This window comes from Microcebus murinus, chromosome 14 (genome assembly GCF_040939455.1).
Source record: "Microcebus murinus isolate Inina chromosome 14, M.murinus_Inina_mat1.0, whole genome shotgun sequence".
NCBI classification, from domain to species: domain Eukaryota; kingdom Metazoa; phylum Chordata; class Mammalia; order Primates; family Cheirogaleidae; genus Microcebus; species Microcebus murinus.
This window is the reverse complement of record NC_134117.1, coordinates 17,556,007-17,568,531: the sequence shown is the minus strand read 5'-3', so window position 1 is coordinate 17,568,531 and position 12,525 is coordinate 17,556,007. Positions and strand designations below refer to the sequence as shown.

The 12,525-nt window shown below is 31.4% G+C and overlaps 1 protein-coding gene across 2 annotated transcripts in view; it reads left to right on the top strand.

Moving 5' to 3' along the window:
* Nucleotides 1-12,525, top strand: part of SHOC2 (SHOC2 leucine rich repeat scaffold protein) — an 82,336-nt gene that overhangs the window by 46,811 nt on the left and 23,000 nt on the right. For both annotated transcript variants that reach the window (XM_012771248.2, XM_012771238.2), the window contains exon 3: nucleotides 6,941-7,078. In XM_012771248.2, coding sequence (XP_012626702.1) covers nucleotides 6,941-7,078 — 138 coding nt within the window. The remainder of the gene's footprint in view (nucleotides 1-6,940; nucleotides 7,079-12,525) is intronic.

Sequence of the window (12,525 nt, the reverse complement as noted above, 5' to 3'; positions counted from 1 at the left end):
TCTGTTTTGTTAATACCCTGTCTCAGAGTCTTTGAACTTGCTGTTCTCTCTGCCTGGAACACCCTTCCCCCACTATTACCATTGCTGCTTCTTCCCTATTATTCAGGTCTCTTCTCAAATGCTACTTTACCTAGGTTGTTTCCCTGTCTACTACTGTCAAAACCTGGAATCTCTTTCACCCTATCACAGTTTTATCCTCTTAACGTGCTTTATTTTCTTTTATAGCTCTTAATACTTCCTGACATTGATTATATGTTATTTTCATTTTTTCCTTATTAAAATATAATTTCTGTGGAGACAGGAATTTTTGTCTCTCATTTTTTTTTGTTTTTTATTGCATCCCCAGCACCTACAACAGTATCTAGAATGCATTAGTACTTTAAATAAACATTTGTAGAATGGATGAATTAATGAAGGTTTTGTTCTCTTTGTAGGCAATTCTATGTGGGAAGCCAAATTTAAAATCAAAATATTGCTTAGTAAGCATGGAATATGAATCATAAGTGCATAATATTAATGGATAATATCAATATGATAGCATGATGCATTCATTTTTGCTATCAGATATATCTGTTTCACAGACAGAAAACTTTTTATGGGCCAGAAAACCCTCTTCCATGAATGATTTGGGAGAGACTACTAGTGTTTACCTCTTATATCTCTCTTTTTCCCTCTTTGATTTTTAAAAGATACAAAAGCAATAAAATCACAAAATATAAATGTATAATGAAGAAAATAAAATCCACTCTTATACCCAGCAACAGATGAGTTACTATAAACACCTGAGTTAGTCTTCAAAACCATCTGAAGTGGACTTATATTTTGTGTTGTTTTTTTACAATATGTGGATCATATGTGGTGAAACTAATGTTTTAAACTAAACAGAGAGATAGTAAATGGTATAAAAATATTAAGTGCTTAAATGTTTAATATCCTATTCCTTGTAAACTGTAACATAGGCTCTTATCCTGGCATAGTATTGTTTGGTGCAGAATTTATCATATATTTTAAAATTTCAGACATTTCTGATTATTTGAATATGAACAAGAAGATGTTGGGCAGTTATAAGTTACTCTGAAGAGAGATCTTAAAATTCTTTTTCCACAGTAAAATTATTTTATTAATTACATTAAATAGGAAATTTTGAATTAGTTTGAAAATATTTTAAATTTTTAGGGTAACTGTTTTTATAACGGATAAACTTCTGAAGTTATTAGATCTCTTTTATTAGACTGAAGAAAATTTAAAATTTTAAAGAGATAATGTTCTTCATTAGTCTTTTAAAATTTATACATGGATTTGAGGAAAAACTTTAAAAATGTCAAATTTAACTTAAAATAGTATATAATTTAATTTAGGTTGATTATATCTCGTGGACCAACAGACCCCAATTTTTAAATCATGTTACTTTTGTGTGCTAATGCTGTTGAAAAGATTAAATCACATTTCCTGAGTTTTAAGCATTTTAAAAAACCTTTAGGAATTACTAGACTGTGAGAATGAGAAGTTAGTGTTCTTAGTGACACTCTTCTTAGTAAGTCAATATTAACATGATTTCCTGAATCAGCAGAGAGTTGTATTGTTGGAGAATAACTTTCTAGGAAAATATGGGCTCAAAATAACTCAGTTATCATATGGTGATTTATACAAATAAAAGGATTTATCTTATTAATCAACATTATTTGAGCCTGGGTGATTATATTGTGCTTTTAAAAAACACTTACTTTTTAGTTTTAATATTGCATAGTGATAGGCAATTCCTGTCCTACAATGTTGATAATTAATGTGTTTGTATGTGCAGATATATCAAACTGATATCCTGAGTACTGAAAAAAACCAACAGATGTTTGGCAACAGTGTTTCATTCTCTTTTAACATATGAATATTAGTTATTAGTGTTTAAGAATTAAAAGATTTTATATGAAAGCATGGATTTCCAGCTTCTCTTGAAAAATGAGGATCGGACAATATTGAACTTCCATTCCAGCTTATTAAATAACAGTGATTTTTCAACTGGGGATGATTTTGGCAGTGTTTCAACAGAGAGAGGACATTTGGCAATGTCTAGAAACAGTTTTGATTGTCATTACTTGGAGGAGACATACTATTGGCATCAACAGGGAAAGGCCAGGGATGCTGCTATCTATACATAGGACTGCCTCTCACAATAAAGAATTATCTAGTCCAAAGTGTCATAGTGCCAAGATTGAGAAGTCCTGCAGTATATCAATAATTGATCTCAATTGAATCACAGCTGTTCCTTATGGGCTAAAGTTAGCCACAGTCTCCGTCCAACTTGTTTTATTTACTTTCCTGGTCCCTATACACTTTTGGATTTGTGCAGCTTCCTTTAGATTAGTGGAAGTTACTATATTTGAAACTGAAACAAGTTCAAGTATTTATTTTAAAAGATGATGGCAGATTAAAATTTCATTCTAGCATGAAGAATATTAGAATCCAATTTTTATTTCCCTCTGCTATCTTCATTTATTCTTTTAATTAACATGGTGCTATGTACTAAGCACTAATACATAAACATGGATGAGATAAGCAGGTGCATACTTTAAGGATTGTATGTCTTAGAGAACTGTCCGATTTTCATTATGTAGTGCCTTTTATATCCCTGATAATTTTTCTTGCTTGAAGTCTGCTTTGTCTGAAATTATTATAGCCACACTAGTTTTCTTTTAATTGATATTGGCATTGCATTTCTTTCCCCATCCCTTTACTTTTAATCTGCATTTATATTAATATTTGAAGTGGATTTCTTGAAGACAGTTGGATCTTGGTTTTTTGTAAACTCTGACAATCTGTCTTATTAGTGCATTTAGAACATTCCCATTTAAATGTGATTTAGTTGGATTATAATTGATTATATTTGCAGCTATTTTTTTATTGAACTTGTTTCTTTGTCTCCTACTTTTTTTCTGTCTTCTCTAGTTTTAATTGAGCATTTTATATTATTTCATTTTCTCCTTAGCATATCAGTTATACTTTTAATTTGTGTGTGTTTGCCATGGAATTTATAGTAGACATTTACAACTAATATAAGTTCACTTTCAAATAACATTATACCACTTCATGGGTAGTACAGGTACCTTATAATAGAATATTCCCATTTCTTTTTGTTTCTTATAACATTGCTGTCATTCATCTCACTTATCCTTAAGCTATAATCACCCAATGTCTTGTTGCTATTAATACTTTGTACAAACTGTTATCTGTTAGATCAATTAAGATTAAGAAAATGAAAGATTTTTATCTTTATCCTTTTCTCTAATATTCTTCCCTTTTTTGTGTAGATCCAAGTTTCTGACATAAATCATTCTTCTTCTTTATGAAAAACTTTTTTTTAAGATTTCTTGCAAGGCTAGAAATGTCACTACTGGTGACGAGTTCCCATATTCTTATTAATCTGAGAAAGTATTTATTTCTTTTACTTTTGAATGATAATTTCATTGGAAACAAACTTTTAGGTTGTTGGGTTTTTTTCCTCTTTGTACTTTAAATATTTCACTCCACTCTCTTCTTATTTGCATGATTTCTGAAGAAAAGTCTGATGTAATTCTTATCCTTTTACTCTAGCTTCCTTCAAAAATTTCTTTTTGTCTGTGACAGCTTGAATATGACATGCCAAGGTTAAACAGGAGGAGATTTTTCTCTTATCTTCACACTGAGAACCTGGGGTGGGATCCTGGAGGAAAATGTAGGGAACCTCCTTCAGGTGGGCCCTCAGCCATTTTTATCTCTAATGTATTCCACACTCAGTCTCCCACAACTAGTTAATTACCCTTTACACGTTTCTACTTAAAACACTTAAGGTTCCAGCCATGACTTCTAACTCTGATAAGCTCTAAGTCTCTTTATTTTCATTTCTCTCAAGTTTTGGGGACAGGGTTTTGTCCTTAGGTATCCGAAGGGAGTGTAAGAAGAGTTGATGGTCTTCAGTTTGTTTAACCCTTTCTTTTTGTGAGATTGAGAGTGAGGCCTTCCAAGTTTAAGTCAGATTGGAAACTAGAAATCAGCTATAAATTTTTATAGATGTTCTCTGCCAGTTGAGGTAATTACTTCCCCTTTATTCCTAAATTGGAGAGAGTTTTTAACATAAATGTATTTTGAATTTTGTCAAGTGTTTTCCTTGCATGCATCATTAAATGATTTTACTTCCTTAGACTTTTGATATGGTAAATTACATTGATTGATTTTCAAATATTGAACCTGCCTTGCATATCTGGAATTAATCTTATTTGGTCATGGTCTATAATTCTTTTTACATTATTGGATTCAATTTTCTAATATTTTGTTGAGAATTCTTGTGTCTAAGTTCCTGATATATATATCTCCTGAGAGACATTGATCTATACAGTTTTCTTTTTGTACTGTCTTTGTCTGGTTTTAATATCAAGGTAATGCTGGCCTCATAAAATGAGTTTGGAAGTGTTTTCTCCTCTATGTTTTGAAAGAGATTGCATAAAATTGTTGTTAATTCTTTTGTGAGTACTTTTGAGAAGCTTTTTTAATTAAAAATCAAGTTTATTTGATGGTTATAGTGCTATTCAGATTTTCTATTTCATCTAGGTTGAGTTTTGGTAGTTATGTGTTTTTTAAAGAATTGTTCTATATCTTCTAACTTCGAGTATTTATGATTTATAATTATGAAATTGTTTCTGATATTTCCTTTTTATCTTTTTAAAGACTGTAGGATTTATAGTCCCTTGTTTCATTGCTAATATTTATATGTGTCTTCTCTCCAAATCTTCCCACAGGGTAATCAATATTATTAAATTTTTTTCTGAAATATCAATTTTTATTTACATTGATTTTTTTTCTTCCCTGTTTTCAATTTTATTGATTTATACTCTTTTTTTATTACCTTCCTTCTGTTTCGTGGGCTTATTATTATCTTCTTTTTTTATTTTTTGAGATGAGGATTTAGATTATTGACTTGATATCCTATTTCTTTTATAATGTGGAAATTTAGTATTATGAACTTCCCACTTAGCACTGCCTTATTTATGTCCCACAAAGTTTTCTTATTGTTACAAAATATACATAACACAAAATACATCCTTAGGCATTTTTGTAGAGTTTGGTGGCATTAAGTATATTCACTTTGTTGGCAGCCATCATCACCATTATTCATCTCTAGAACTTTGTCATTATCTTTTACTGAGACTTTGTATCTACTAAACAATAAATCTTCATTCCTCCCTTTCCTTAGCACCTGGTACTACTATTCTACTTTCTGTCTCAATGAATTTGACTCATATAAGTGGGACCATATAATTGTCTTTTTGTGTGTGGTATATTTCACGTGGCATAATCTTGTCAAGGTTCATACATGTTTAGCATGTATCAGAATTTCATTCCTTTTTAAGGCTGTACAATATTCCATTAAATGTACATACCACATTTTGGTTATTCATTCATTGATGAACATTTGACATATTTCCAATTTTAACTATTGTGAATAATGCTGCTGTGCACATTGGTATACAAATATCTTTTTGCATCCCTGCTTTCAATTCTTTTGGGTATATATCCAGAAGTGTAATTGCTGATTTATATGGTAATTTTATGTTTAATTTTTTGAGGAACCACTTTACTGTTTTCCATAGCAGCTGCACCATTTTACATTTCCACCAGCAATGCCCAAATGTTCCAATTTCTCTATCCCCTCACCAATACTTATTGTTTTCTGTTTTTCGATAGTAGCCATCCTAATGACTGTGAAGTGGTATCTCCTTGTTTTGGTTTGCATTTCCCTAATGATTACTGATGTTGAGCATCTTTTCATGTGTGTGTTGGTCATTTGTATATCTTTTGAGAAATGTCTGTTGAAGTCTTGCCTGGTTTTTAATTGGCAAAAACTTGTTTGAGTTTTTTTTTTTTTTGTGGTGATCTTGTTTTATTGTGGAGTTTTTTATATATTCTGGATATTAATCTCTTAGCAGATATGTGATTTGAAAATGTTTTCTCCTATTGTGTGGGTTTTTTCACTCTTGACAGTATCATTTGATGCACAAAAGTTTAATTTTGATGAAAACAGATATATCTTTTTTTCATTGCCTACATTATATGTAGCTTAAAAAATGTGCCCCACACCCATTTTTCAGAGTAGAATTGCTGAATTATATGGTAGTTCTATGTTTAATTTTGGCGGGTACTACTGTACTGTATAGAGTTACAGTTTGTTTATGTTACTTTTTGGGTGTCTCCAACCTCTGACTTTAAAAATAGAAAAATCATGAGAGGACCACTATAGCTGTTACAAATAAAAAGGTTTTTAAAGGCTGAATTACACTATGAATAATCTAAATTTCCAATACAGCCCTTTCAACTGGAATGGAAAGGAGAAATATACCTTATTTTCTGTCCTTTTAGATTGTTATTAAGTTGAGAAGCAGTTTTTATTTATAAATCTCAAATTATGTATGTATATAACATCAGAATGTATGTGTATTTGAAAGCACACATGTTTTGAGGTAGACAATGACCCTCAAATTGAACTCAAGATGTATCTGATATTATTGTCGTGAATTTGGTTTAAATACTAGCTCTTTAAATTTTGGAATATACAAACATTTGTGCTTGAATTGGTTATTTAAATTAAAAATAGTATATAATACAGGTTGGTAATCATTTACAAGCAACATTTTAATTTTACCGTATGTCATTTTGAAATAATGGTTTCAGATTTTGCAATTGACTTTTTCAGAAACAAAATATAATTATGATATAGAAAACTGAAGCTTTTTCTTCTTACAATGCAAATGTGTTCCCTAAGTAATTTACCATTTCAACTAAAAGTTGCTTATCTAATAAGATTGTTTCCAGTTATTTGTGCTTAGAAATTATAAAATTTACTCTCTTGCTTAGAACTATTATCTAATATATTCTTTAATAATACTTATTAAATTTTTATGTTGTTAATTTACAGGTGAATTGTGTAACCTCATTACGCTGGATGTAGCTCACAATCAACTTGAACACCTTCCAAAGGAGATTGGAAACTGCACACAGATAACCAACCTTGACTTGCAGCACAATGAACTGCTAGACCTCCCAGATACTATAGGTATGAGAGGAGAAAGAAGATATTGATATTTATGTATAGCTACCTGGATAGCAAAGGAATATTTTTGATCCATTTTGGTAGTAAAAATCAGAAATTAAAGTTCAAAATTATCAAAGTAGTAAAACTTCATTCAAAAAGATAGTATTTAAAATCACTTTCATTTTCTTTTCTCAGCAAAATAATAATAATAATAATAATTAGGCTTTAGGAAATGAGCCCAGTCAGATTATGAAGAAGATAGAATATTGAGTTACATGTATATATTCTATTATAGCTTAATTTGCAGAATGGGTGGATTTTTCTGTTTTTGCTTATTTCAGAATGTTGTATGCTGTTATATTGGATGTAGTCCCTTCTTTATTAAAGTAGTCCACACTGAAAAGTAAAACCATTGATGTTTAGTTTTGAAAACATGGTGAAAATAATTTGAAGTTTGTTCATCTGTAATACTGAGAGGTAAGAGAGGAGATGTCTTGAAGTTCAAAATGTGTTTCAAAGACTTAGCCAAATTGCAAAAAGTTGAATTGAGCTTTGATGTGTTCTGTGTTTATATAGTCTTCTTTATTTTTCTAGTTGCACATACATTTATATGAATAGTAAAGGAAATTTTTTAAAATTCTGATGCCTTTTCAGTTTTTGGTATATTATAAGGCTACTATAATGTTTAGGTAGAAAAATCACATCTGTACTTAATTTACATAATCTCAGTAATATTTCTTTTTTCTGTAGAGACAGGTTCTCTTTATGTTGCCCCAGGCTGGTGTCAAACTTCTGGGCTCAAGCAAAGTAATGCATATTTCATAGGTGCTATTACTAAATCGTTTGAGGCCTATGATGGTGTTTTCTTTCTACAGAAGGATTTTTTTGTTTGTTTCTGTCATATATGTAGGAGGACCACTTTAATCCATGTTCAAGGCTTCAGATATTTCTGGTCCTCCAAGTGATTCAAAGGTTTTCTGCAGATTTACTGGATGACTGTTTTACTCCCAGTTCACCCTTTTAAGTAGGATTCAGTTCTGTAGGTCCCAGCTGATGTTGATTACTGGAGTCCCCATACTTGGAAGGCCCTAAATTTTGATTCTTGCCAGAAACATGCCTTACCTTTCAGCTGCATCTTCTGGTTAGAGAAGCACTCTCAGGATCTCCAGTGTTTTGCTTCTTTCTGAGTTCCCAGCTTGTTTTTGGCCTGGTACTTAGTCATTATCTTGTTAGTGCTCTGATTTTGGTTTTAGAAGATGTTTTTAGTTTTTTTAAATGGGAGGGTTTGTTTGAATTACCTCCTATTACTGGAAACCAAAGCATTCTTGAGAAATTTTTTTAAGAGTTGAATAGACTATCTTAGGTTATATGGGACAACTATTTATCTACAGAAAAGCAAACTGAGACTTGGATATAGTAGCTAATATTATAATCTACATCTCCATGATTCTTGGCCCATTGCTCTTTCTATCATACTATGATTTGTAGTGTCAACAGAGTATATATTCTAGTTAATTGGTTTATTATGATTTATATGTCCCTCTGAAAGACAAGATTGTCTATAACACATAAAGAATCATTTTATTAATATCCATGATAAATAATAAATTTCCTATATAAATAAGAGATTGGTTTACAGACTGAGCACAATTTTTTTTCTTTTTTATTTTTAAAAAATATTAAAATGGCCAAGATAAGCAAAGGAAAGTGATCCTAGATGAAAAGAAGCATAGAAAGGGTATATACTGCGTGATCTATAAAACATGATCAGGCTGATACAAAAAGGAAACCAAGAATAGAATACAGTTTTAGAAATATGTTTGCCAAATCAAATTAACTGGAAAATGCTATATAATGTAATGAACATAGCCAAAGACCAAAATAGTGATCTATAGGATAAAACAAATCCCCTAGAATCTAGAACAAAAAAATATACTAAATAAGTGAAAAGTTAAAAAGTAATGGGAGATAAGACCAGAAGTTCTAGAAAGAGAATAGAGGTAATACAATGAAGAAACTAATAAAATATAATTTTGTTTTCCTGAACTTGATTAAAAACTCAGATAATAAGACAAATTGCTTACCAAGTAGAAATAATGAAAAAAGATACATTTTGGTAGAAATTTTAAAAATTAATTTGTTTTGAGTAAATATATTCACAAATAATAGTATAAAACCTGTCTTTGTTTAGCTTTTGGTTTTAGAGTAATACTGGCCACATACAAGTTGGGAATATTTTTCTTCAAATTTTAAACAGTTTGTATGAAATTGGTATTATTTCTTCCTTTAATATTTAGTAAAATGCACTAGTGAAGACTTCTGAATCAGGATTTTTCTTTATAGGAATGTCATTGAAAATAATTTCAATTTTTTTAATGGATGTAGGGCTATTCAGGTTATCACTTTCTTCTTGAGCAAACTTGGTCATATGTGTCTTTCAAGGAATATATTCATTTTATTTGAGTTGTCAGATTTAAAGACATAAAGTTGTTCATAACATTCTCTTATTTGAATAGCTATGGAGTCTATGTGGTAATGCCACCTTTCTCATTCCTGGTATTGGTAACTTGTATGTTCTCTTTATTCCTAATCATTTGGGTTAGAAGCTTATCAATTTTATCGATCCTCGCAAAGTTTTATTGATTTTTCCCTATTGTTTTTCTGGTTTTCATTTCATCGATTTCTACTTTAAACATTTGTTTGTTTACTTTGAGTTTTATTTGTTCTTATATTTTCTTATGGGGGAAACTTAAGGTTATTGATTTGAGGCCTTTTTCTCATAAAGACATTTTAGTGCTATAAATTTGCCCTTAAGTTCTGCTGTAGTAGCATCCCACAAATTCTGACATGTTGTGATTTCTTATTCCTTCAAAATACTTTCCAATTTGCCTTCTTGTTTCTATGATCTATGCCTATTTAGAAGTATGTCATTTTGTTCCCAAATGTTTGACATATTCCCACAAATCTTTCTGTTACTGATTTCAAATTTAATTCCATTGTGGTCAAGAGCATATGGCTTGAATCCTTTGAAATTTATTGGGACCTATTTTATGGCTCAGTTTATGGTCTGTCTTGTTAAGTATTCATGTGCTACTGAATGTGTGTTTTAATTTTGTTGGGTGCAGTGTTCCATAAATGTCGATCATAGCACAGATTAGGCAATCAGTGAATTTATCCTACTTCCTGCCTTTTGGGGGAGGGGTCTCTTTTTTTCTGCTAATATTTTTGCATTGTCAGGACAGGTAACGTACTTTGTTATGTTAATCCTCATTTTTGTTTTAGTCAAATGTTCATCAGCAGTCCTGTTGCCACAGTTGCCTCAGTCATTTCTTGGTTGAAGTCAATCTGGTAATAGTTTTCTCAAAAATAGTTCATGGGAACAGTAGGCTTCTATAGCTCTTCTATGTTTCTAACCTTTGTACTTGAAGAACACTTTGGAAGGCTATAAAATCATTGGTCAAACTTTCTTTCCTTGAGGTTCTTCGTTCTACTGTCTCTGGAATTGAATGTACAAAAATATGGGGCCAGTATGTTTGTTTTCCCTCATTTTAAGTGACTTGATTGTTTCTCCTGGCCAACCAAAGGATCATTTCTTTTTTTTTTTTTTTTTTTTTTTTTTTGAGACAGAGTCTCGCTTTGTTGCCCAGGCTAGAGTGAGTGCCGTGGCGTCAGCCTAGCTCACAGCAACCTCAGACTCCTGGGCTCAAGTGATCCTTCTGCCTCAGCCTCCCGGGTAGCTGGGACTACAGGCATGCGCCACCATGCCCGGCTAATTTTATATATATATATATCAGTTGGCCAATTAATTTCTTTCTATTTATAGTAGAGACGGGGTCTCGCTCAGGCTGGTTTTGAACTCCTGACCTTGAGCAATCCGCCCGCCTCGGCCTCCCAAGAGCTAGGATTACAGGCATGAGCCACAGCGCCCGGCCCAAAGGATCATTTCTTCATTTCTGAAGTTCAGTAACTATGTTTTATTTCTCAGTATTGATTTTTCTGGGTCATATTTCCATAGTATAATCTAAGGGGACTGTGGACCAATTCAGCATATATGTTTATTTTTATTTCAGTATATATTCTTGGATTACATAGTGACATATTTAGATTTTTTTGTATGTTGTTACATTAATACATATATCTTTAAGTTTGCTTGTTGTGAACAACCAACTAATTGGTATAGTAAAGTAGGAAAGAAAGAATAATGCATAATCTCAACATGATCACTTTTCAGTGGAATGTCATATAAAAACACAAAAAATAACTTCTTGTGTAAAATCCAAAATCTTGTTCAGTTTTTATAAACACAAAATACTGCTTTACTCTACTGTTAAATGAGACAGGATTACCAAAATTTAAGATGAACTCAGTGTTATAAAGTTACATTCTTATCCTTTTTATTGGTGTTTAGTCCCTGTGTATTTTTTTGGATACACTTTACTGTTTCTTGAGCATATCAGGCAAGTTCTAGCCTTAACATCTTTGTACTTTCCATCTCTCTGTTTAGAACTCTTTTCTCCTAAATATCCCTGTATACACTCGCACGCGCGCGTGCACACACACGCACGCTCCTTCAAATGATGAAATGGTTATCAGCCCTGTGTGTTCTCTCTCTCTCTCTCTAATAATATTTTATTATTTAACATTTTTATGTGTGTATCTGTGTCCTTATCTTGTTAAATAAGAATCAAAAGGAGTTGCAATTAAAAGTACTAAAATGAATAGTGCCGGCAAACAGAGAAAGCATAGGTGGTGGTGTGTGATGAAATCTTCCAGTAAGTAGGACTAGGGTCTGACAAAGGATAACTTCTCCATGTAGCCTTCTTTCTCCTGGCTTTCTTAATTTTACATTTTTCTCTTCTATTAGAAGTAATGCTTCTGTGTTTTAAGTATGTTTACTAATATGAAAATATTTGACTTCATTATCAATCTCTTGGAATTAAGATGTTACCTAAGAATAACAAATGTGCCTCACTTCTAGCCTATTTTGCATGATTAGATTACAATTATGTATTAGAACTTAATGAGGACTGAAACATTAACAAGAAAATTTTAAGTAATATTGTTTTTATTTTTATATGCTTTGATAGTTGTCAGCAAATATAATACAGCTATTATTCTCAGTGATGGAAAGTGAATAAGTAATATTTACTGAAACTTTTTATGTATTGTAGTCATTTATTATTTACTGTGATTATTAAAATAATTCTTTTCCCTTTCTCCATTCCTCCTATTCCCAGTATTTTGATTGTGCAGCACAAGGTTGAGGTTTGGTAAGAAATTTTAACATTTGGGTCTTGGTCTATTACAAATCTTAACAGTCTTAATAGACTTTTGAGATTCTCCCTCTAACTTATTGGAGAAGAGCAATTCACCCAAAACAGTCACTGGCAAACTTAGTTGGGATATGGTTCTCTTGATACGTTTTTTATCCTAGTCTAGTTCTTGGAAACTATAACTCTAGTTCTTGG